Source organism: Hypanus sabinus, chromosome 19, assembly GCF_030144855.1.
Source record: "Hypanus sabinus isolate sHypSab1 chromosome 19, sHypSab1.hap1, whole genome shotgun sequence".
Taxonomy (NCBI): domain Eukaryota; kingdom Metazoa; phylum Chordata; class Chondrichthyes; order Myliobatiformes; family Dasyatidae; genus Hypanus; species Hypanus sabinus.
Genome location: NC_082724.1, coordinates 15,456,936 through 15,484,413, shown reverse-complemented (window position 1 = coordinate 15,484,413; position 27,478 = coordinate 15,456,936). Strand labels below are relative to the sequence as shown.

General features: G+C 41.0%; 2 protein-coding genes across 3 annotated transcripts in view; both read right to left on the bottom strand.

Moving 5' to 3' along the window:
- atg7 (ATG7 autophagy related 7 homolog (S. cerevisiae)) overlaps positions 1–7,631 on the bottom strand; it is a 184,153-nt gene extending 176,522 nt beyond the window's left edge. Inside the window, exons 1-3 of one of the 2 annotated variants that reach the window (XM_059944062.1) lie at positions 7,440–7,631; positions 7,279–7,333; positions 1,857–1,974 (exon numbers count right to left, since the gene is read on the bottom strand). In XM_059944062.1, coding sequence (XP_059800045.1) covers positions 1,857–1,974; positions 7,279–7,333; positions 7,440–7,593 — 327 coding nt within the window. In that variant the 5' untranslated portion in view covers positions 7,594–7,631. The remainder of the gene's footprint in view (positions 1–1,856; positions 1,975–7,278; positions 7,334–7,439) is intronic. The other variant, XM_059944063.1, reaches the window with a different exon arrangement.
- Positions 7,632–11,910: 4,279 nt separating this feature from the next.
- hrh1 (histamine receptor H1) lies at positions 11,911–24,392 on the bottom strand. Its single transcript, XM_059944890.1, is given in 8 exon segments — positions 11,911–12,086; positions 14,804–14,857; positions 15,451–15,890; positions 15,892–15,929; positions 15,931–16,070; positions 16,073–16,099; positions 19,501–19,601; positions 24,244–24,392. Coding segments are annotated over 8 exon segments (1,125 nt in total).
- Positions 24,393–27,478: the final 3,086 nt, after the last annotated feature.

Sequence of the window (27,478 nt, the reverse complement as noted above, 5' to 3'; positions counted from 1 at the left end):
CAATTTCCTGAGCCACCTCTTTTAGAACCCTCGGATGCAGACCATCTGGACCCGGGGATTTATTAGCCTTCAGTCCTACCAGTCTACTCATCACGGTTTCTTTCCTAATGTCAATCTGTCCCATGCTAACTAATCACCTTTGACCCTGTTCTCCAACTTGCAGCTCCATATATAAAAAAGAACAAAAATCCCACAGAAAATAGCCATATTAAAAGGCACAAACAGAATTCAACTACTATAATGTTGTGTCTAACATTAATAAAAACATAATCAACAATAGCCATCTTAGAATCAGCTAAAGTAGCTTAAACACATATTCAAAAGAAAGAATAAATCACAGCAAATAATGTTACAAAGAATATTCTTTCTCTCGAAAGAGAAAAATAAATGAATATAGGTATATAACAGACCTAAAACTATAAGTATTGAAACAAATAAAAAAAAATAAAAAGATTAATACTCAACAGGTCCTACACGGACCACTAAGGTACAATACTATAAAGGTTCCCTACAAAACAATTATATATGTATTAATTATTAATAAGGTAAAAAAAAATTAAATCGACCACGTCCCATACCAGAGAGTGAAAAGGTAATAACATGTACTTAACTCAAAAGCTCCATAAACAACTCATACAGCAGATACTTCAAAATTGCCTACTGAATAATCGATGTAACTTTAATATTTTATTCAGTAGGCTTAACTTTAAAGTTTTTAATATACTCCCATCCCTTGTGAGGAGAGTAGATTCTCAATGGTTGAGATTTTTCAGGAAAAGTTATCAGCTTTGCTGGAAAGCGAAGGGAGGGATTTAAATCTAATTTAGACATTTCACTCATAACTTCTTGATATTTCTTTCTTTCGGCAAAGATTTCAGGGGGATGATCTTCAACTATACGAATCTGTGTTGAATTAAAGAGTAATTTCCATTTCTTTCTGGCTTCTCGAAGAATGGCTTCTTTAGTCGTGTAATAATGCAAAGAAAGTACAACTGCTGGAGGACGTAATTCGGCTGAACGGCAAGAGAATGGAATTCTGTGGGCTCTGTCGATTAAGGGGCTAGTTTTGAGGGTCTCATTGAAAAGTGAATACAGCATATCTGAAAAGAATTTTAACAGATCGCCAGCTTCAGTATTTTCAGGCAGTCCCAGAATACGCAGATTCCTCCGACACCCACTACAATCTAAATCAACCATTCTTTTCTTCGTTTTAGATAATTCCGAGGTAATTTCTTTGATTTTCTTTTCCATCGAAGATATCTTCATTCCTTGATCTTTAATAGTTTGCTTGAATAAATCATGCTCACTCTCGATTCGGGTTGTAGTCTGCTGAAGTGTTGGAAGTTGAGAATCCAAGTTTTTCAGCGAGTCTTGAATCGTAGAAATAGCTTTTCCGAGCTTCCCGTTTGAACCGGTCAGCTTATCAATTTTAATATTAAGCGATCCGAATTCCGACTTCATGTCTTGTATTGAAGAAAATATTCCCGCCAGTGTAACAGGTTCCTCCGTTTTCTTGGTTTGTTCCGTTTGCTCCATTTTGGGGAAAGTCTTGCTGCTTCTTAATTCAATACCAGAACGACTTTTTTCGGCCATTGTAATTAAGTCATAAAATCCTTCAGTAGAAGTAGTAAGTCATCAGAACTAAAAGGGATCTGTTAGTGGGATATAAAATATATTAAAAGAGAGAGAACCGCTACAAACGCAACCTACTCCATATGCTGCAAAGATGGAGAATCTCTACTTCTCTTCTAGTATTCCTCAAACCATTTTATATAAAACCAAACTTTTAAAGTTGTTATCTTATAAAATGTCATGTTTCTTTTAACAAGTAAAGGAATTTTTCATCTGTCATTTACCTCCTTTCCCACTTGCTCCAGCAAGGTCTTCTTATCAGTGGACTTAAATGATTGCAGAGTATTGGTGTTGTACAGAGTCCCAAAAATAGGGCAACATCGAGGTGAGGTCACAGCATTCCTAAGTGAACAGACAAGAATATTCTTTAAGCAATATGACAGAAACTCTGTTGCAATTCCAACCATTTGCTATTGAGCTGTCCTTTGATTAGAAACCTATGAAATGCACAGGGCATCAAGCAACCTCCACTATAAAAAATAATGAATATTGTTTTACCTTACTGAATGAACAGAAGATCTAGGAGTAGGGTTAGGCCATTCAACCTATTGAGCCTGGTCCACCATTCAATCATGGCCGATTTATTTTCAACCACATTCTCCCCAAAACAGAGAGCCTGTTGATATGCAACAGTGTTGGGATGGACAGTAATGTTTGATGGACTGTAGATCATAGTCCTGGGAGGCCTGCTACTGTATGGTGGGTGATTGGGGGGTGCTGCTGATGTTTTTTGTTGCTGTAACTGGGGGGGCGGGGTTGACGCTTTTGCCACTGCTTGTGCATGCAAGTGGGAAGTTCTTTTTTCCGTCATTCATTGTTCGAGTCTTTTTCTCTCTGTTTTCTGCGAAGAGTAAGATTTTCAGGTTGTATGCTGTATACATTGTCTGATATTAAACTGAACCAATGAACCTCTCTCCCACCCTCTACCAATCAAGAATCTATAAATCTCAGGGCAAAACACACCTAATCCTCCCTCTGTGCCAATAAATTGCAGAGATTCACCACCCTCTGGCTAAAGAACTTCCTCGCAGGTTGAAAGGGATGTCCCTTTATTGTAGGCTGTGCCTTCAGATCAGAGATGCTCCCCCTAGGAAGCAAGCTCTCCAACATCCACTCTACCCAGGCTTTCAATGACTATTAGAGTTCAGTGAGATTCACCCCTCACCCTTCAGAACTCCACTGTGCACAGGCTCAGATATCAAAGGCTCCTCACACATTAAGCATCTTTTATTTCCTAATCTGGACAGAAGATCTCTCTGTAAGTTACAACATCAGTATATCATATAGACCACAATGAAAGTTTAAAGTACATTTGTCATCGAAGTATGTATACTTTATACAGCCTTAAGATTCGTCTGCTTACAGGCAGCCACAAAGCAAAGAAACCCAAAAGAAGCCATTAATAGAAGACCAATAAACACTTAATGGGAGGGGGGAGAGGGAGGGAGGGAAGAGAGAGAGAGAGAGAGAGGGGGGGGGGGAGAGGGAGAGAAAGAGAGAGAGGGAGAGAGAGAATTGTGTAAACAGTAAAAGCAGGCAAATAGCATTTAGAATGAAAGGGAGTCCACAGACACGAAGCCAAGAGCAGGCCCAAAGCCTCAGCCTCAGCCTCAGGTCACCACACAGAGGAGAAGCTGGGTTGGTGGGAGGATCATGGGTTCACTTGGACAGAAAGGCACTATCCTACAAGGGACACCTTGGTGATTATTTGTCACTGACTCCTCCTGGAGCATGTATTCAGATGGGAAGAGCACTGGATGTTTCTGTGATGCAATCCTCCCCCCAGTCACCCTCACCCTACTTCACTACAATAGCCCAGTGACTCTCATGGGCACCAAAGCCTGCAATGTCCCGTAAACTGTAAGAAGGCAGCAAAGCTGGGGAAGGAATGTTCTGAACTCAGTTGCAGTTACTTCATGTTTGTTCACTAAAATGTGCCCAAAATGTCGACTGCTTATTCCTCTCCACACATACTGCCTGACTTGTTGAGTTCCTCCAGCAGTTTGTGTGTGTGCGGTTCTGGATTTTTCAGCAACTGCAGAATTTCTTGAGTTTATCGTTTTAATTTTACCAAGACCTGGATGTCACATGAAGTGCCAACATTTCTTGTCCAACCCTTGACTGCCCTGACCAGAGTCCTTCTCATAAAGGCAGTCCTATGGTGCGTTTAGGTTATGTTTCCAGGATATGGATTCAGCAACAAGGACCGGTAAACACACAACACTGGCGCTGGCATTTTCACGTGTTTGCATTCTAAAATCAAAGCTACTGAAAAGAAGTACAGAATCCAAGGCTGTATAGAGCACTAACTTCCAAATTGTTTGCCCAATTGCACAGATATGCAAAAAAGGGAGAGCAGTTGTCATGCTTAAACACATCTCGACTGGAAATATCTGCTTCTTTCCTGTGTACTGTACAATGACAGCAGTAGTGGTGGGGACAGAAACAAGCAGCGTACTTGTAGTATTTTCTTGTTTCTAAAGTGACAATTTTAATTGCATAAGTACAAAGTCATCGGCCTACAGAGACCTTCTGACTGACATGCTCTAGGTACATGGATAGTTTAATGCAAACTCCACAATGATCAGCTGAACTCAAATACCATTTATTATTGCTAATTTGGTTCAGAGCAGAACACAAAATCGCAAACCACAGGTTGGACTCCTCTCACAGTACAACTATTAACTGGTCATTGTAAACAGTACCGTGATCAGGCTCGGATTAAATTGGATAATTACCGGGCAGTGCAGCTCGAAGAAGCAGGAGGGCCTACTCTGTGATGTACATCAATAAATACATAAATGTTTCCTTCACGATGCTCCCCTGACAGTCAGCAATCTTGTGCAATTAGCCAGACCAGAACAATTCATTTGGCTTTCAATATCTTGGCTTCAGCTTTTGCCTTACAAGACCACACAAAAAAATACATGTATTTGGAGATCTTAAAAAAAAATTAGGTATGGTTACGTTCAAGGCAACTATTTTGATCATTACACACCTTTATCCCTCTAAATTCAGATCACTTCAGGTGCAGTTCAGTCTTATATAATACAATGTAGATTGTCAATTCTTAGTGAGAGCACTCCAAACTCTACGAAAACAAATTTATTAGTCTCAAACTAGTGATGATCAGTGAAAATGAAAGTTAATGCAGTAGTGTATGATTGGTGAGCAGTATTCCAAAGGAAGAACAAAACTGAAAACAAATGACACATAGAAAACTTACAGCACAATACAGGCCCTTCGGCCCACAAAGTTGTGCCGAACATGTCCCTACCTCAGAAATTACTAGGCTTACCCATAGCCCTCTATTTTACTAAGCTCCATGTACCTGTTTAGGAGTCTCGTACAAGACCCTATCATACCTGCCTCCACCACCGTTGCCGACAGCCCATTCCACACACTCACCACCCTCTGAGTAAAAAGCTTACCCCTGACATTTCCTCTGTACCTACTCCCCAGCACCTTAAACCTGTGTCCTCTTGTGGCAACCATTTCAGCCCTGGGAAAAAGCCTCTGACTATCCACACGATCAATGCCTTTCATCATCTTGTATACCTCTATCAGGTCACCTCTCATCCTCCATCGCTCCAAGGAGAAAAGGTCAAGTTCATTCAATCTTTTCTCATAAGGCATGCTCCCCAATCCAGGCAACATCCTTGTAAATCTCCTCTGCACCCTTTCTATGGCTTCCACATCCTTCCTGTAGTGAGGCGACCAGAACTGAGCACAGTACTCCAAGTGGGTTCTGACTAGGGTCCTATATAACTGCAACATTACCTCTCGGCCCCTAAATTCAATTCCACGATTGATGAAGGCCAATACACCATACACTTTCTTAACTACAGAGTCAACCTGCACAGCTGTTTTGAGCGTCCTATGGACTCAGACCCCAAGATCCCTCTGATCCTCCACACTCCCAAGAGTCTTACCATTAGTACTATACATTCTGCCATCATATTTTAAGTAGACACTTTATTCTTATAATGAACTCCAAATAGGTTTACTGATCAGCCATATCAATGATCATTGGCAACAAAGTGTAATACTTCATTTCACAGTTTATCACAAGTTCAAACTGTTTTGTCAATACCTTGTATTGATCTCATACAAATAATTGCTCCAACAATTTACCCTTTTGACTGATTTACTATTCTAAAATAATAGCACTGTTGGGTATTTCATAATCTATTGCTCCATTACCCCAGAGTCTTTATAAAGCCATTATACTCTGCCAGTTGAAAAAGGAACTGAAATTGAACACCAACCTGGAAATTTAACACAAGTAACACACGGAAAACTCAGCAGACCAGGCAGCATCTACGTAAAAGAGAACTGTCAGGCCGAGACCCTTCAGCAGGACTGGAGAAAAAAAGATGAGGAATAGATTTGAAAGGTGGGGGGAGGGGAGAGAGAAACAACAGATGATGGGTGGAACCGGGGGAATGAAGTAAAGTGAAGTAAAGAGCTGAGAAGTTGGTGAAAGAGATACAGGGCTGGAGAAGGGGCAGTCTGACAGCAGAGAAGAGAAGGCCATGGAAGGAAGAAAAGGGGGAGGAGCACCAGAGGGAGGTGATGGGCTGGCAAGGAGATAAGATGAGAGAGGGAATGGGGAATGGTGAGGGAGGGAGGGTGGACGTTACAGGGAGTTTGAGAAATGTAACACACCCAGCACCAAACTGGGATTACCAAAGCAATGAAATACTATTTCACTATTAATAGACCAAATCACTTCCCTGTTTTAAATTATCTTGTATTATCAGTCACTCCTCAATAATTTGCCTTTGATAACACACTTCTCTACACCCTGCCCCAATAGGAGGTGATCTCAAGTTTAAGTATGAATAACTTGTAAATAATAATGATTAAGTTTGCATACTTCCAACTACTGGGCTTAACATCAACCAGCTTCTGTGCCACTAGCAGTGACTGTTCGATAAGTTTACAAATAACAGCAAGTTTATGAATGATATCTCTCTCCCTTATTAGTGAGTGAGAGAGCCTGTTGTGGTGTTGAAGTGTTTGGATGGTCAGTGGTTTTTGCAGACTTTAGATCGTGGCCCCTGGGGGCTTCTCTTGCTTGCACGGTAAGTTGGGGGGGGGGGGTGGCTGATGAAGTAAGTTTGAACCACAAAGCCCCCCTCCCCCCCACGCACAAGCAGCAGCCAAAGCACCAATCCTTTGGGGCTTTGTGGTTGATGCTTTAGCTGGTGCTGTGCATGGGAGGGGGAGGGGGCTTTGGGGGTTTGAACTTTTTTTCTGTCATTCGTTCTTTGGGGTTTTTTCCTCTCTGTTTCCTGGATGTCTGCAAAGAGCAAGGATCTCAGGTTGTATACTGCATACATTCTCTGATATTAAATTGAACCACTGATAGCAGATTGTTTCCAGTCAACTTTATTGATAGTAACAAAAGGCTAGTTTTGTGTTTTTGCAACCAAAGTGTAATCAGTGAAGGGGAAACGCACCCCGACACCACATTCAAGACCTGCTCTGGCGATTTACAGGTAACAATTCTAAAAACATTTAAAACTGAGTTGACCGATTCTCCAGTTTAGATCTAAGTTGGATCGGAGAATACAATGCGTTTAGATATCTTTATGAACGGATGTATTAAATAACCGATGTATTCACGGTACAATTACTCACACGTCGAAGGCACTGAACTCCAAAGTTAGTCGAGTTGGTAGTCCAGCAGGATCACCTTTTGTATAAAAAAATACAGTTTAATTTTCTGTTTATTTCAGCACGATGATGGTTTAAATCAGAAAATCAAACCGAGCAGAGAACCAGAATCAAAGCGTCGGTACCATTATAGTAATAGCCCCTGATGTTCCGGGGACTCTCGTCCAACCTGTAGTCATTCAGCTTTCTCCGGGTGAGTTCGTGCCAGAATCCCGCGTCCAAGGCGCTGGCGAAGGGCGCAAACTGCAGCGCCGGCCGCTCGGGGCCGCGCCGCTCCATTCCGCCGGCGACTTCCGCACTGTGGCCCGGCGCGGCTGATGGCGTCACCGCATCCCGGCGCGGTCGGATGGCGTCACCGGGAAAGCTGCCCGCGCCCCAACATGGAGTGGCGCTGAGCAATGGAGAGAGACCCAGCAGTCACTGTGTAGCTGCAAGGAGGGGAAGCCCAGTAGTGACTATATCTTCACAGCAGATGGGGGTGCAGAGATTTGACAGTTACTTTATGTCCACGTTGTGGATGGTAGGAGTGGGGTGCACTAACAGTATTTCACCTCAGATGGTTGGAGGGAGGAGGCCTGGCAATCATTTCCTATCTTCATTCTGGATCGAAAAAGCCCTGACTGTGATTCTGTATCTTCACTGTAGATACACCTGACATCGTTTTATACGGTGCCTTGAAACGGTATTCAGCCCCCGCAACTATTTTCACATTTTACAGAAGAAGAAGAGACAATCTGCAGATGCTGGAAAGCTGAGCAACACACGTAAAATGCTGGAGGAACTCGGCGGGCCAGGCAGTATTTTGTGTGTATTTTCACATTTTACTGTGGATTTTTGAACTGATCTACAAAACATTGTGCATCATGTTAAATCAGAAGAAAAATTCCAAACCCTCTTCACCAATTTATTAAAAATCATTATGATGCTGAAATACAATTCATCCCCTTTGTAATTACTATGCTAACTTTTCTCTATTGCAAAATACTGTATTACTTTACCAACTCGCCCAATGTGCTGATTTGAAAATTGGAGTATCTCCTGTTTCCAATGAATGCATAAGAATAAATGCCTGTTCTGTGTAAGATGCAACAGTGTGGTGGATTTTTAACAGACCAAACTAAAATGAACATTAAAGAGCATTCAGGACAAGTCAAGGAAATGATAATAGAGAAACACAAATCCAGGGAAGGGTACAAGACCATCTCAAAGGCACTGAATATACCTCAAAATGCTGGAGGAACTCAGCAGGCCAGGCAGCATCAATGGAAAAGAGCAAACATTTTGGACTAAGACAGGGTCTTGGCCCGAGATATCAACTGCTTTTTCCTGTTCAAAGATGCTCCTGTGGATTCCCAGCATTTGCAGATTTTCTCACGTTTCTGAAAATAACTGTTGAAAAAGAGGTATGCAGATACTCTTGCTTAGTCCATCTTGAAAAAGTGGAAAAAATTATGAAGCCACATCCACTCAGCCTCAGTCAGGCTACCCCTCCAAAGTTAGTTACCGCAGGTGCTTGTAAGAGAAGCCACTGTGATGTCAACAGTCACCCTCAGTGACGTACAGATGTCAGTGGCTGCAAATGGAGATAACGTTCATGGCTCCACAATCTCTAAGGCCTTGCACAATAAGGATATTTATGGGAGGGTGGCAGGGAAGAAGACCTGGCTAAAAAAAAAAGTATCCTTGCCCAACAGGGCCTGGCAAAACATCACTTAGAAGGTACTGTAAAGAGGTGTAAGTTTTGTGGTGAGATGAGACTAAAATGGAACTTTGTGACCTCAAAAGTAAATGGTACATGTGGTGTAAATCTAAACTGCACATCAGCCAGGTAACACCATCCCCACTGTATGGTGGAGATAGCATCATGCTATGTGGGTACTTTTCAGCAGCAGGGACTGGAAATCTAGTCAGGATTGTTGGGAAGAGGAATGCTGCTAAATACAGAGAGATCTTGGATAAAAAAACCTGCTAGTGTCTGCTGGAAAGCTTAAACTGGGGAGGAAGTTCATCTTTCAGCAAGACAACGACCCAAAGCACACTGCCAGAGCAACCATGGAGTGGCTTCAAACGAAGAAAATTGTTGTCCTGAGTCCTGACCTTAACCTGATCAAAGTTCTCTGGCCTCCTCTATTGTCGCAATGAGGCCACACTCAGGTTGGAGGAACAACACCATATATTCTGTTGGGGTAGCCGCCAACCTGATGGCATGAACATCAATTTCTTGAACTTCCGGTAATGCTCTCCCCTCCTTCAGTATTCCCCATCTTCTTACCTCCTTGTCTGCCCATTACCTCCCTCTGGTGCTCCTCCCTCTTTTCCTTCTTCCATGGCTCTTGTCCTCTCCAATCAGGCTCTCCCTTCTCCAGCACTGTATCTCTTTCACCACTCAACTTCCCAGCTCTTTACTTCATCCCTCCCCCTCCTGGTTTCACATATCACCTTGTGCTTCCCTCTCCCCTCCCTCACCTTTTAAATCTGCTCCTCATCTTTTCCTTCTCCAGCCCTGCCAAAGTGTCTCGGCCCAAAATGTCGACTGTACTTTTTTCCATAGATGCTGCCTGGCCTGCTGAGTTCCTCAGGAATTTTGTGTGTGTTGTGAGGTAGTGTTCACGGGTTCAATGTCCACTCAGAAATTGGATGGCAGAGATAAAGAAGCTGCCCCTGAATCGCTGAGTAAGTGAGTGCCTTCATGCTTCTGTACCTCCTTCCTGACGGTAGCAATGAGAACAAGTCATGACCTGGGTGATGGGGGTCCTTAATGATGGATGCTTCTTGAGGTATTGCTCCTTGAAGATTTACTGGGTACTATACAGGCTAAAGTATATTATGGAGCTGACTAAGCTTACAATTTTCTGCAGTTTACGTTGATCCTGTGCAGTAGCACCCCCACCCACCTCCCATACTAGACAATGTTGTAGCTCTTTATACTTAGAATGAAAGTTAGTACCTCTGTGAAAACTTTCAAGTGTTTTGGGTGACATACCTTTTATGTGAATATGGTGAACTACATATACCTGTCTGGACACGCCCCTCTGCTGACTGCTCCTGTGGCTCCTCCCACAGACCCCTGTATAAAGGCGGTTGGAGACACTGCTCCCCCCCTCAGTTTGCGAGATGTTGTGTGGTCGTTTCCTGCAGCTAATAAAAGCCTATCTTTTGCCTCCCATCTCCGAGAGTTATTGATGGTGCATCAATGAACAAAGGGTTGGTGGCTGAATACTTTTTCAAGGCTCTATATATTTTCCATAGTTAAAAGTTCAAAGTACATTTATCATCACAGTATAAATACTATATTCAGCCTTGAGATTCACCTCCTTATGGGAAGCCACAAACAAAGAAACCCAATAGAATCTCATCAAAAAAACTGGCCATCAAACACCCAATGTGCAGGGGAAAAAACTAATCATGCAGGTAATGAAAGTAAGTAAATAAATTTCATGAAAGTGAGTCTGCAGCCACAAAGTCAGTCATCACTGCAGCCAGACCAGGAGCCTGCTGTTGCAGGCCACAGCCTCAGTTCAGTGCAGACAGGGGTAAACCTCCTGGAACAGCGAACTGTACCTCTCCACTGTAGACTGAAGTAGGGTGGAGACCTGACAGCATACCATGAGACTGGTAGTGTCGGGAGGGGATGGCGTGACTTTGATTTTAATAACCTTGGAAAAAAATATCTGTTATCATCTTTCAAAACTCTGTAGCTTCCAGGACATTTTACTTTGTTTTCCTACCTCTGTCGCCCTTCTACTTACAGATCCGCTAGATAGATCAGTGCCTGTGGACAAGCCTTTTCCCAATCTCTTAGAAGTATTTGACCCATTTCTCCCGATCACTCTCTCACAGGCAATTCCTTTCTTCCCCCTACTCTCCCTAATCTCACTCTTCTCTACCACTTAGACTGCTCGTTCTCTAAAATTTCCTAGTTCTGTCTGAAAATTATTTACTTTGTTGATAATTGAATGTGTATAGTTAAGATTTGTTCCCATCCTGACCATCAGCCGTCTATTTGTGTCACTGTTGTAATTTGACAAGCAACAGTTTGGTAGACCTCTGGAAGGTCTACGATATGTGCGCTCAACAGGCTTGATGAAAATAAATAAATTCCTCAAGGATAAAACTCAACCTCTATCTTTTTTTGCTTGCTGTATATTATATTTTAAAATTCTAACCTATGATTTCTTTCAAATCCATTTTACATACAAACATTTTTGAAAACTCTATGATCCAGAATATATACATCTATTTAGTATGTCATCTTCAATTGTTCATTTTCATTTTGAGATTGAACATATTTACCAGCCATATTTATGCTTTAAATTTACAACCAATGTGTGTACATTTTGTAATTGAACAGACTGACTGTAAGATATTTTCCAGTATTACATAACAGTCAAAGGCACTTGATTTTCCTTATGCAAGTGAATTGCTGAAATCATCAAATATAGTTTAAAGTTCAATCAATGTACAAAATTGCTAGGATAACTGATAATATTTTTATTAAAATAACTGATGTCTTTGGGTTTTGGTGGTTATCAAGGCAGAGTAATAAAGAGCAGCGATTACACATGAATATTTGGTTCAGAAGTATTAGTACATAAATTAAGACCAAAAATAGAAGACAGCTTTGAAAGCTTTCTTGATGTTTTTGTTACACAGAGGGTAAATGAATGGGTTTAATGTTGAATTAATGTAACCCAACCATATTGTGATCATGTGTAAACTGTGGCTGACACAAGTATCACAGAACCCCATGACCACAAAAATTCTAAAAAAGGCGCAAATGGCACCCAGTTGGAAGGAAGCGATAATCTCAGCTATACCGAAAGAAGGCAAGGATAAAATGGAACGTGGGTCATTTAGACCAATATCCGTTCTTAATGTAGATTATAGATTATTTACCTCCATCATGGCCAAACGATTAGAGGAGTTTCTACCCATAATGATACGTAACGATCAGACAGGTTTTATACGACAACGCCAAACACAAGACAATATACGAAGGGCACTTCACATTATGGATCATATACAAAAAAATAAAATCGAAGCAATAGTGATAAGCATGGACGCTGAAAAAGCATTTGATTCGGTTAATTGGAATTTTCTTTACAGAATTTTACATAGATTTGGTTTCCAAGACACAATTATTAAAACTATACAGACACTATATGGTAAACCTACTGCTAGGATTAAAATCAATGGATATTTATCAAATAGTCTTACCCCTAGAAAGGGGCACGAGACAGGGTTATGCATGGTCACTGCTACTCTTCGCATTATATCTGGAACCATTAGCTCAATACATCAGACAAAATGAAGGTATCAGGGGAATTACTATTAAAGGGACAGAGCATAAATTGTCTTGTTACTCGGATGACATTTTGATCTATCTAGGGCAGCGAACATACTCCTCACCTAAATTGATGCAATCCTTTGAACAATATGGTCAATTATCAGGATACAAGATCAACATAGATAAATCCAATTACTTTCATATAACTATAGCCCACCAAGAGAAATTGAAAGTACATATCCCTGGGCATGGCACACAGAGTTTTTCAAATATTTGGGCATCATTATGCCAAAAGATTTGGCAAAATTATCAGAATGTAATTATCAGCCTTTATATAAAAAAATTAAGGAAGATATGGCAAGATGGAACCTGATTCCTTTTTTAGTCTCAGTTCAAAGATTGAGTCTATTAAAATGAATATACTGCCCAGGCTGTTATATCTCTTTCAGACCCTACCAATAGAGATTAATCAAAATCAATTCAATGAATGGAACAAGATGTTATCAAGGTATATTTGGCAGGGTAAAAGGCCTAGAGTTCATCTCAAAACTTTGCAATTAGCAAAGGAAAAGGGGGGATGGTGCCTACCTTCTCTTAGAGATTATTATTTTGCAGCACAGTTGAGCGCTGTGATATGTTGGCGCAACCCATCATATGACGCTCAATGGAAGAAAATTGAGGAGGGGATACTTCCCATCCCCATACTGTAGCGATGTGCTACACACAGTGCTGAAATAACGACATGCAGTCGGTAAGTCGTTTCGAGACTAGTTTATTCAAACTTTGCAGCGCTGGCATTTAATCCCTAGCGCCTGCCCTCTCCGGGTGGAAATGACATCAGAGGTGCATTACCAAAGCTTCCCCCCATGCGTTGGCTATTTGTGAGCTGGTTCGGCTGTGCAGAAAGTGGGTCGCCACAATACAAGCAATTTTAGCTGATAACAACCTGCAAAGGTATATAAATACTATTGATAACCCATGGGTGAAATTGACTCTTAAAATATGGAACACTACTACAAAAGAATATAATATAAAGGGAGATATTGCAGTAATTAAATGGTGTGCGTATGACTTGGATTTTACACCAAATAAGTTGGATGCTAGATTTAAAGACTGGACAGCTAAAGGAATAACAGTTCTTTGCAACGTAATGAAAGAAGGAACACTGTACAGTTTTGAAATGCTTAAGGAGAAACACTTATTAGAAAAACAAGAGTTTTATCGATATTTACAGATGTGACAATATGTTAATAAGACGCTTAAAAATGTAACCATGGCAAGTACATGCTTGATAGAGCTATTTAGTAAAGCATATAATTCAGATAACAGTAGTAGAATCATTTCAAGTGTGTATAAGGGGTTGTCAAATCTTAAAACACATTCGACTTCATACATTAAAACAAAATGGGAGAAGGAAGGAGGGATAATTATATCTGAGGAAGAATGGACAACAATATGGAGATATCAATGGAAGTGTACCAGTTCACAGAAATGGAGGGAGTTTGGATGGAAAAACTTGATAAGATATTTTATTACATCCTCTCAGAAATCCTATTATGATAGTAACCTCCCTGTTTGCTGGAGAAATTGTGGAAATCAAAATGTGAATCATTATCATATTTTTTGGGACTGGTATCAAAGACTATTGGAGGGGGATACACAATGCCCTACAAGACATCTTCAAATGTGAAATACCCTTAGAGAATAAGACCATATATTTTGGATATATATCTCAAGAATGGTTGAAAAGAGATAAATATTTAATGAATATAATGTTGGTGGCTGGTAAAAAGACTCTTACTAGGAAATGGTTATCACAGGAGAGCCCAACTTTAAATGCATGGATGGAAATTACAATGGACATTTACAAAATGGAGAAGATAACAGCATCTGTTAATCATAAGCTGGAACAATTTGATTCATACTGGGAAAAATGGTTTAACTACATAATACCTCATAGGCCTGATTTTATTCTTACAAATTAATGAATATGTTGTAAAAAAATCACTCCCAATTTGTACATAGTTTTTTCCTTTTGCTTGTTTTTTCTTTCCACTCTTTCTATAAGTGCATACCTCAGATGAATACTATGTGGAGATTTGTGACATATATGATATATATGTACAATGTCTGAAATACATCTTATGGAAATGTTTGTTTGATGAACTTCAATAAAAAAAATTACAGGAAAAAATTCCAAAAGGAACCAGCACATCAGGAAGGCAGCCACTATAACTGCTGCGTGTCTTTCCTTTCCTTTATTACGAGGAATTGCACAGATTGCAAGGAAAATCTTTGCCACAGTGGCTTAAATTGGCTAACATTGTCTACTCCTTCCACTTTTTCAGAGCTATCATCCCAGAATGTTGCTTTTGGATGCAGACTGAATTGATGAGGCACGTTATTAAATGGCTGTATAGGTGATATTTCACATGTCTTACCTTCCAGATCCTCTGTTTGTTCTTTTACAACATATTCTGTTAGTTGAGTGGTATTTTCTCCTTGTATGTATAGGGTGCTCAAAGGAAAGCACTTTAGTCATCGGACAATTCTGGGTGAGACTTTCCTTCAAGGTTGAAATATCATTTGATCTGTAGTATTGGTCCTTATGGTAATTTGTGAGTTATTGAGAAGGACCACATGATTGTAAACATTTGTAGAAATTTGTTCCTTCTTTTCTGATTTAGAGGAGGCAACAAGCCCTTGGTTACTTTCAAATAGGATGTTCCTAACATGTAAAGGATGATGTATTTTGATTTCTTTTAAGCCAGAAAAAATTATTGTGGACTCTGAAACTCTGTGTGTATCTTTGACTTCATTACTTAGGAACCTGTGACATGATTTTTCACCTTGCAGGCTCAGAACATTTTCACGATTGTATAACGAATGCTTTAAATTATTCTTGAGAATCCTTCTGGTGACTAGGCAATGCATATTGCCTTTCTGCTGGCAGTGCTTTCTGACAACCATGTAGATTCTTGTGTAATACCATAGCATTAATATGGATGGGACATAGAAGTTCAGAACTGCTGTAAGAGTTTTGAACCAGGTGACAGAGCGAAACTCAGTTTCACACGTACTGGTTGCAGCAGTCCTGATACCTCTGTTTGCAACGCTGTGCCATCCCAAGACAGGGAAGAGCCAAGACAGCGACAGAAGCCCCGATCCCGCAATCTTTGCGACTGATCTGGCTCTGGTGCGGTATTTCAAATACTTTAGTGGGTCAAGAACCGACTGGTCCCTACCCATGCACACATTGACAATACTGAAAATGGAAGCTGTGTCGCTAAAACCGGCAGATTGCTCTTCCTAGTTTCCATTTTTTTTTCCAACATACAGATAATACTAAAGGGCATGACTGTCATGCCAACAAACAGGTCTGCCAAAGATAGATTTACAACGTACATGTTTGCAATATTATGCAACTTTCTTTCTCTTTTCACAACATACGGCACCAAAGCCTTCATAGGACAGTCAGTGAAGATATGGAGCTTAAGGCTACGGTAAGTAAGATACTTTTAGCAGGATGTCATAGGTTGCCATATTCCATTGTGTAGTTTTCTGCTGTGATTGATATTGACATGGTAATATTCATCATGAATAAGGAAGGGAGACAGGATTATACAGCCAGTGCACATAAATTGGTCTTGGCTAATGCTCCAAAGTGAAAAGTGTCTGAAAAACGGAAGGTCGTGAATTAATACTTACAAACTAGTGTGGTGAACTACATATACCTGTCTGGACACGCCCCCTTCTGACTGCTCCTGTGGCTCCTCGCACAGACCCCTGTATAAAGGCGATCAAGGCCTGAGCCCGGCCTCTCAGTCTCCAGGAAGTAGTGTGGTGGTCACTCACTGCTTGTTCCTTCTTCCAGTCAATAAAAACCGATATCTCGCCTTTACATCTCAGAGTGAGTTATTGATGGTGCATCAACTAGACATGCTTAATCATAGTCAAAAGAAACGGAAGTGCTCAGCTTCACAGTTGTCCTACTGCATGGAATGGACCCGGGCTTGCGCACTGCACTATTTTGCTGGTGTTGAAATAGCATTGCCTGTCAACATAGTGCCGTCCCAGAAGTCACATGAAGTTCAGTGGCAACATTCAGACAGCAGTGTTGTCAAGATACTTGTGCATTATCATACACATATATTGTAAGCATCACACGTCAATATATTTGTCATACATATATTGTCGGTTTAATCCTTTCTTGAAGATGTGGAGCAACGCTGATACTGTACAGAAGTGTCTGAGATCAGAAAAGCAAAGATCCATCCCACTGAGCTGCTTAATTTTCATGGACAGGTTTCTTTTTAAGGCCAGTTTTTTCTAAGCTTTTGCTGAGTCAGGGCAGGGCCACAGATTTTTAATAAAAGCACACAAGTGCTTTCTGTTGTCATGCAGAATTCGCCCATGAATGATTTTTTTTTGCTTGCAGCCCAAATGTCTGGTTTGAATTCCAGAAAAATCATCATGTAGATGGAAGAATATTTGAGTAAAGGCTATTTGCCTCACTATGCATTTTCCTCTGACATCGTTCCATCTCGTGCACTCTTTATTTATTACAGAATTGCCCTTGAACTCTTTGTAAACTCCTTCATTTTCCCTCAGCTTCGGGTTGGCTTTTTATTCACCCCATCATTATTTATTTATGAGATAAAACATCAGGCGCCTCAGAACTACATCATGGAGATCCATCGTCAAACGGTTTCATCTCAACATTTCACTCTTCTTCTTGAAGATCTTCTGAAAACCAGGCCCATGCTTTTCATAAAGTTTTCATGATCCCTCATTCCTTTACCTGATTTGAACTATATTTTTCCCTTACGCTCCTGCGTTAAAAACAACAAGAGGTTTTATTTATGCAGCAGCTTTGATGCTATAAGTCATGTCAAAGTACTCCATCGTACTGTTGTCAGACAAAATTTGATATCAATCCCTAGTCTGGAATTTCATCTTTAAACATATTTCGCACTCCCTCTCAATGTGCCTCAAAACGTTTTTTTAAACAGTAACAGTGTTCGATCAATTAGCCTTTGTTACTGAACTGGACTGCACTGCTTTTCAGCATGTGGCTCAGGAGAAAATCCCCGGCTGGCGTGCGTTAACGTAATTCACTCCCTCTCAATAAGTCACAAGCTCAGTGCACAGATTCTACAGATCACTGCTTGGGTTGGCCGAAGTCAGGAATGCACAGGTGGTCAGAAGCCCGAGCGCAGTACTTGGAGTGGACTTCGCCCCTGCTGAGCTGAGGAACTGGCTCTGCAGTTGTATCCTGGACCACCACATTCACGTGAATGGGTGGAAGCAGAAGTCATTTTCCTTTATTTTAACTTACATTGATGTTTAGAATTAATTAACATTCTTACTAAAATAAATTTATAACTAGTGACTTTGACAAAGGCCTTGTACACCACGTTTTGTCCAATGTTTCCCCTAGATCACTCCGCATTGGAGGATAGCTGAGGCGGACTGGCTTCAGCTCAGCTGCACTCAGGTCTGGGAAAGGTTAGAGGAGACAGATTCGTCCAAGTTTGGGGTCAAAGGTACGGCTCCAATGTGAAATTGACCATTTGGACAGTAAAAATAAAAAGCTACTCTGCGAATAGAGTCAGAGTTATAGAAAAATACAGCACAGAAACAGGCCCTTCAGCCCATTTAATCCATGCTGAGCCATTTAAGCTGCCCACTCCCATCGACCTGCAGTAGAATCATATCCCTCCATACACCTACCATCCGTGTACCTATTCAAACTTCTCTTAGACACTGAAATCAAACTCGGGTGCACTGCTTTTGCTGGCAGCTTGCTCCACATTAGGAATAACAAAAGGTTATAGAGTTCCGAGCAACAGAGTGACCTGGATGCCCAATTACATGATTTCTGGATCGTTGGTATTCAGATATTATTAGGAAAACAAATGAATTGTTATTGTTATGAGAATTTAAAACAAAAGTAGGGAGGTTAAGCATTGGTTATATCAGCCATGTCCATATAGGACACGTTGAGTATTATGCTTCACGTTAGATAGCAATAATATGCAATTTAGCACTAAAATTAGAGTAGGCAGTAAAATAATATAAAACAATATGTCTCACAAAGGTAAAGTATATAAATATATTTCCCAGTGTTTCCAGAGATTAATAATACAGATCCAGTCATATTGTGTTACTGTACTATCTGCTCAAAAATAAAAATCTGCTTTCCCAGTTCATATACTATCTCGATATATCAGATCTTGCATTAATTCTCATGCAAAAATATTGTTTTTAAAAAGTATTGTTTTAAATGAACCAAACTGAAAAAAATGAATTGAACACAGTTCTTGACATACAGGTATGTTGCAATTAGACAGTGGTCAGTAAGTAAAATCTCCAAACTTCATTACTCTGTATGTTAAGGTTTTGACTTCTGGGAAATAGGAATGCTTATTGTTACAGAAATGATACTAACGTCACTTTACAACAAACAGTACTTAGTCTTTGCACAGCCTTGACATTCATTGGCTTTCAAATCCAAAGTATAATACTGGAGCGGAAAGGGTTCTTTCTCCAAGATCATCAGATATTAAAAAATCTTTCATTGGTGTAAATACCTAGAGTGCTGTGTATACTTCTAAAGCCTTTGATCTTTCACATTTAAAAATGACTAATATGCCCGAGTGAGCACTTCAGTGGAAATGTTTCTGGTCCTAAGTGGCACTTGAAGAAAACACATTGAATATTCCTAGTTCTTTATTTGATGTCTACAGATGATACTATTCAAATCACTCCAAATTGAACAGCATGACTAATACTCGATGTCATTCTGAATTGTACAATTTTACATTTAACAGCTGCTATTCAGAGTTAAAATTCTCCAAAATAAATTCAGTCTTGAATATTTCAGTTTCCAAACAAACCTATGTTTTCAACTCCACCAGTCTCAGCAGTACAAGAAGAGATAACTTGCCTGTAGATAGCTCCTTGCATGATTTCAGGATTTCCTAGAATGCAACAAAACCTGTATGTTTGAAGTATAGTTACTTTTATAATGTATAAAATACACCAGCTCATTTACAACCCCCCCCCAGCAAACTCCCACAAGTAGTAATGTAGTGATGAAAGGGGAGTATTCTTGTTGATTGTGGGGTAAATATTGGCAGTACACCAGTAACATTTCCACTGCTCTTCTTCAATACAGAGCCACAAGATCTTTCCAATCCATTTTAGACCACAAACAAAAATTTGGATTAAAGTCTCATTTGAAAAAACAACACCTCCAACAATACAGCATTCCTTCAAAGTGCACAGATGCACAGCCTTGATCTTTAACTCATGTTTCTAGGGCTGGATGTGAGCCCACAAATTCTGACTCAGAGGGAAACTGACTTAGAGCCAATGCTGAATGATACACTAAATAAAGAGTTTTGAAATGACTTTACTTGTAATGTATTTGATTTATTATAAACATTCAAAGTTTCTCCATTCTTCAGAAGCATTTTAAAGTTTGCTCTATGCTTGACTGCTGTGTGGGTGAGATTGATTCTGGTACGAAAAAACAAGTTGATTTATGTCTGCGGTCAGATCGCAGCTGACAATATGGATTAGAAGAAGCAAAAATATTAATGTTATGCTTACATTCTATGAAAAAGTAAAAACAAATCTACTTCTGAGTCAAGAATAATTGACTTTGGAAAGAAAACTAAACATTGTACCTGATGTCCATTTATAGTGTGTAAAATTAACAAATTGATGAGGATTTGAATCACTTTTGAGGTTGAGACCAGCAAAAAATAAGTTCACATAAACTAGTACGAACACATGGTTCTCCAGCCCTCTGCCTTCCCCCACTCCCCACCTGGCTTCACCAATTACATTCTACTTGTCCTCCTTACCCTCTCCCTACCTTTTTATTCTGGCATCCTCCCCCTTTCCTTTCCAGTCCTGATGAAGGGTCTCAACCTGGAACGTTGACTGTTTATTCATTTCCATAGACATTGCCTGACCTGCTGAGTTCCTCCAGCATTTTGTATGTGTTGGTTAGGCAAAATGTTCATTGGGGACAGGAATTAGAAAGGAAATGAATGATTTTCAATGGATACAGTCTTTATGGTCCAGATAAGACCAAAAACCATAAAACATAGGAGCAGAATTAGGCCATTTGGTCCATCGAGTCTGTTCCTCTATTTCTTCATGGCTGATTTATTGTCCCTCTCAGCCCCTTTCTTCTGCCTTCTCCCCATAACCTTGACGCCCTGTCTAATCAAGAACCAATTGACTTCCACTTTAAATATAGTCAATGACTTGGCCTCCACAGCTGTCCTTGGCAATGAACACTCTCGTTAAAGAAATTCCTCCTCATCTTTGTTCTAAATGGATGTCCCTCTATTCTGAGGCAGGGTCTAGCCTTGCCCAATGCAGGAAACATTCCCTCTACATCGCTCTAGGCCAGGGGTCAGCAACCTTTACCACTGAAAGAGCCACTTGGACCCGTTTCCCACAGAAAAGAAAACACTGGGAGCCGCAAAACCCGTTTGACATTTAAAATGAAATAACACTGCATACAACGTTTTGTTTTGCCTTTATGCTATGTATAAATAAACTATAATGTGTTGCATTTATGAAATTGATGAACTCCTGCAGAGAAAACGAAATTACATTTCTGCATGCAACAAAAACATTTTGAACTCCGAAAAAAAGACGTTGGGTTGAAGGTTACTTTTAAGTAAAATACTCAACGTCTATTTGAGTCCTTCTTGTATTTATGAAAAACGCCAAACTTAAATTTGCCGCCAGCAGCAAACCAAAAATAACGTCAGCCAGCTGTCAACCTGAAAAATAAAAGGACTATTTCACTGAACAATGAAAACATATGAATATACGTAAAATAATACGCAATTAAAATATTTATCATACTTCTTCAGGTTGACTCACACCTGACAATGCAGTCGTATTCAGTAGGGATGGATCGATGCTTAGGGGAGTGACCGGGAAGGATAATGTGTTTTTTTCCTCTCTGAACTCACAGAAGCGTTTCCCAAACGATGTTTGCATTGCGATGATTGCAGAATGTAAATACTCCGAATTTATCATGTCGTGACATTGTTTGAACTCTCTCAAATTGGGCAAGTGAGACAATGTGCCTTTCTGTAAATCTCTGGCAAGCAACGTCAACTTGCGCTCGAATGCAAAACATCCTCCAACATGTGCAGGGCTGTACGTCCTTTCCCCTGAAGAGCTGTGTTCAGCGTGTTCAGGTGCGCTGTCATGTCTACCATGAAGTGTAGCTTTTCCAGCCACTCTGGCTGTTCCAGCTCAGGAAAGTTGAGCCCTTTGCTGCCCAGGAAAGTTTTCACTTCTTCCAGACGCGCGACAAAGCATTTCAGCACCTCCCCTCTGGACAGCCAGCGATAAAAACACGTTGTAGCGGTTGCTACACGCAGTCAGTAAACTGCAGTCAAAGATAGCTTTATTCGAACTAAACAGCCTTGCTTTTAAGCCTCCCTCAACCCGCCCCCCATGGGCGCGGATGCTGCAAAAGACACGTACTCACAAACCCCCGTAGGCTATCTCCCTTAGCCTGAACGCTGGCTAATTGTGAGCCGGTTCGGATGTGTCAGGAAATGCGTCGCCACAACGTCTTATTTAGATTGTACAAGATCACCATAATCTTCAAATTTAGATTTACATTTCAAAAACTAACAAACTAACATAAAATACATATTAATTAAATACTGACCATGTAGCGGTGTGCTACACGCAGCGCTAAAATTACGACACGGAGTCGGTAACTGCAGTCGAAGGAAAAAAACTTTATTCGAAATCTTCAGCCTCACTTTTAAGCCTCCCTCAACCTGCCCCCCCCCCCCCATGGCGCAGAGGCTCCAAAGCTCTGTGCTCGCAAACCCCCGTAGGCTATCTTATTGTGAGTCGGTTCGGATGTGCCAGGAAAAGGGTCGCCACAACCAATTATTTCCCAAAGCAACAGGGAGCCGCAGCACAGACGTAAAAGAGCCACATGTGGCTCCGGAGCCGCGGGTTGCCAACCCCCGCTCTAGGCCTTTCAGTATTCAATAGACTCTCCTAATCTCTAGTGAGTACAGGCCCAGAGCCATCAAATGGTTCTCATACATTAACCCTTTCATTCCCTGAGTAATTCTTGTGAAACTCCTCTGTACCCTTTCCAATGACAGCACATAATTTCTTAGACAAGGTGACAAGAATGCTCACGATACTCCAAGTGCAGTCTGACCAAAGCCTCAGCATTACATCTCAGCATTTGGGATGTATCTATCTTGTGCCTTCTAAATTGCCCCCAGCAACTCCAGCCATTGCTGTTCTGCCGTCACCTCTGCTAGAGTGTCCCTTTCCAATCAACTTTGGCCAGCTCCTCTCTCAGCCTTCTGTAATTCCCTTTACTGTAATACTGATACATCTGACTTTATCTTCTCCCTCGCAAACTGTAGGGTGAATTCTATTGTATTAGGATCACTGCCTCCTAAGTATTTATTTACCTTAAGCTGCCTAATTAAATCTGGTTCATTATATAACACCCAATCCAGAATTGCCTTTTCCCTTCTTGGCTCAGCCACAGGCTGCCCTAAAAAGCCAACTCGTAGCCACTCTACAAATTCCTTCTTTTGGGATCCAACACCAACCTGATTTTCCCAATTTACCTGCCTATTGAAGTCCCCCATTGCAATGGTAACTTTGCCCTTCTGACTTGCCTTTTCCATGTGCATTGTAATATGTATCCCACACCCTTGCTGTTTACTTACTTCCAATCTTATGTCACCTCTTTCTAAGGCTTTGATTTGATTTTTCACCAACAGAGCCACTCCACCCTCTCTGCCTACCTGCCTGTTCTTTTGATGCAATATGTGCCCTTGGATATAAAGCTCCCAACTATGATATTCTTTCAGCCACAACTCAGTGATGCCCACAAAATCATTCCTGCCCATCTCTAACTATTTTATAAGATCATTAACCATATTCTGTTTCCTGTGTGCATTCAAATATAACCTGTTCAGTCTGTATTCATCACCCTTTTTGATTTTATCCCGTTACACTTCAACTCATCCCACTGTCTGCAATTTTGCCCAATCATCTGCCTGTCCTTCCTCACATTCTCTCTACACAATGCATAGAGTTACAATCCACATCCCCCATCTTCAGCCCTATCACGCCAGTTCCCATTCCCCTTCCAAATTAGCTTAAACCTTCCTCAACAGCTCTAGCAAACCTGCCCCGCAAAGATATTGATCCCCCTCAGGTTTAGGTGCAACCCATCCTGTTTTGTACATGTCATACCATCCTCAGAAGAGATATCAAAGATCCTGAAATCTGAGACCCTACCCCCAGGCCACTCATTCATCTGTACTATCATCCTGTACCTGCCCTGACTAGCACGTCATAGTGGGACTCTAAAGTACAGTACATTTCGTAGATTTGCATTACAATCCAACTTCTGTTCCTTTAGCAAACAAGCAAAAACCTGCGGACGCTGGAAATCCAAGCAATACACATAAAATGCTGGAGGAGCTGGGCAGTCTGGGCAGCATCTATGGAGAGGAGTACAGTCAACATTTCAGGCTGAGACCCTGAGGAAGGGTTTGAAAAACAGTGAAGATATCCAGTAAAATAATGAAAGCATTACTACTCACCTTTCTTCAAGGAGCTGAAATATCCCACTCACTTGACTAATGGCGGCAGTGCGGGTGCTATAGGAAGATTTTCCACCTTGAGGGCTGGATTTTACGGAGAGCCACACAGGGACAGCCACAGCCAATGGGGGCTGGCTGGAAAATGCCATTAAGCCTTCTGCCTTCACTGAGAATTTGGACTTTCTTGGAGATAACCAGGTAAATCCCAGCATTAGCACTGGTCTCAGGGCACAAAACCCACCCTCCCAATTTCCTTTACCTCTGTATTAACCTTCAAGAAGCATATAAACAAATTCCTGAGCTTCAATTGTTTCATGTAACTATAGCCCAGAAAACTAAGGCTTCAAATATTTACATATAAAACGATAACTCAGTTTCAACATAATCACCATGAAAATGTGCTGGTAACAACATCGTTATTCAAAACACAAAGAGCAATCAAAATCTTGGACATCCAATGTAATACGATTTTAATTTGATTCACAAACTCATGGGACTAATTAATTCTGCATTGCAGAACCTCACTCTAGAAATACTAGCTACAAATCCCAGAACCAAATAAAATAGAATTTGACTTACTCAGTCATAGTAAACCAGAGATTTGCTCCTGGCTAAGTTTAAATAGTTCATGGATTTCCTCATTTATTGCTTCCATAGACAATATTTGACAATATTTCATTTTAGCTCAATGTGTTACAACCATTTATTCTGCCCTGGGAAAGACAATTATCTACAATGTGCTACAATTGCATGGGCTGTATTGGAGCATTTCAAAATGTACTGAGACCTCATAGGTTCGGCTCCTGCTTTGTGAAATTGTTAGGATTTAAATGCCACAAAGACATTGAAGTGCCCAAATCAAGTTGCTTGGAAAAGGTCACTATTAACCAAAAATACTAAGACACACAGACTGAGTTTGCATGCGCTGATATTTTTAACTCTTTAGTGAGACCTGGGTGTAGCTGACAAGGCCAGCGTTTGCCTTTTCCTCATTGTTCTTGAACTGAATGGTTTGTTAGCCCGTTTCAGAAGCAGAGTCAGAATTAGGTCTATTATCATTGTTGTGATTTTTTTTGCACCTGTAGTGCAGTGAGATGCATAAAAATTGCTATATGTTATAATAAGAATGTATTAAAATACATAAATGGTCATAAAAGGAGGAAAATACTGAGGTAGTGTTCATGGGCCATTGTGAAATCTGATGGCAGAGGGGAAGAAGCTGTTCTTAAAAGGAGTCCTTGAGACTCCTGTATCTCCTTCCTGATGGTAGTAATAAGAAGAAGGCGTGTCCATGATGGTGAGGTCCTTACTGATGGATACCGCCTTCTTTTGGTGTCATGCTTTGGGAAGGTTCGGTGGTGGGAAGGCTAGTGCCCATGATGGAGTTGGCTGAGTCTAGAACCTTCTGCAGCTATTTCCAGTCCCCTGCAATGGTACCTCCATCCCAGATGGTGATGCAACCAGTTGGAATGCTCCTCATGGCACATCTGTAGAAACTTGCTAGAGTCTTTTGTGACATACCAAATCTCCTCAAACTCCTAATGAAAAATAACCACTGGCGTGCCTTCTTCAAAATTGCATTAATGTGTTGGGCCCAGAATAGATCCTCTAAGCCTGTTGGAGCTCAGGAATCAGAAACTGCTCACCTTTTCCACTGCTGTCCCATTGATGAGGACTGCTTTGTGTCCTCCCGACTTCCCCCTCTTGAAGCCTACAATCAATTCCTTGACACTGAGTAAAAGGTGTTGTTCAAAGTCACTCAACCAGCTGATCCATCTCACTCCTGTACGCCTCCTCATCTCCATCTGAGATTCTGCTGGAAACAGTTGTGGCATCAGTGAATTGAAAGATGGCGTTTGAGCTGTGACTAGCTACACAGCCAGGCGTGTGGAGAGAGTAGAGCAGTGGTCTATGCACACATCCCTGTGGCGCGCAGGAGCTGAAGATGGTACTTCAAGTGGCTGTTGTCTTCTGATGAGGAAGTCAAGGATTCAGATGCAGAGGGAGGCATGGTGGCCCAGGATTTGAAGCTTGTTGATGAGTTCAGAGGGAATGATGGTGTTGAATGCTGAACTATAATCAACTAACAGTAGCCTGATGTAGGTATTCCTGTTGTCCAGGTGGTCCAAGTGGAAAGCAGTGGGATTGCATCAGATGTAGATCCATTGTGGTGGTAGGCAAGTTACAGTAGGTTCAGGTCATACCCAGAATTTCATTTGACAGCGAAGTGTAGAGTCAGCCATAATGTTTTGGGTTGGAGCCATGTGGATGAAGATATCAGAAATCCTTCATCTAATTTGACCACTCCTATCAGAATTTTATAGGTTTCTATATGAGACCCTAGCTCTGTGACATCACATACCAGGAGATATCGCATTTAATTTCTGCGTCCAAATCAATGCTGGGTTCACAGCATTGAATCCCGTGGTACCATTAGGATACAAAAGCTGTGTATGCCTACTTTTTTCTTGCCAGATGTCAGTTCTCTGTCCACTATTAGTGCCTGTCCGGTGTGCTTTTATTTTACATACAAATGACAGGAGTTCAGTGTTGGCCCAACACTGAGGGAGAGACACTGACCTGGAATAAACAGTTCACTGAGTCTTAATAAGAACAGTTCAGAAAAAAAGGCAAATAGTTATCGCTAGGCCAACTGGGCCGCTCAAACTAACTAAAAACTGTCAAACTGGCTAAAATCTAGAAGTAAGTAGTAAGCTAGAACTAAATTAATACCAACCACAGACAAGAGAAAATCTTAAGACGCTGGAAATCCCGGCAACACACTAAGTGCTGGAGGGTCTCAGCAGGTGAGGCAGCATCTATGGAAAGGAGTATAGTCGATGTTTCAGGCCAAGACTCTTCATAACAGCGAGAGGGCGGGCATGACCCAGCACCGTGCTCCAACAGCTAGGGACTATGATTACTTTGTTACAGATAATTACACGTTCGTAAGGAACTATCTGCATCTAATTCCAACTGAAAGACTATCAGAAGTTGCCTGGTTTTCATCTGAAAAGCCCTATCAGCAGGGGAATTGTATGGAAAGCCTGACGTGGCCCCTGTTGGAGTAATCTAATTAAAAAGCTTACGAGTATCACGATCAAACTGAAGATTGGGTAGGTTCGGCTGCAGCAAGGAGGCTGGTCCTGTTTGGCTTCCACTGACCCGTGTGCATTATATTACTTATAAAACACGACGTGAAGGCTACAATGGGGTCATCTGCCAGAAACAGCTC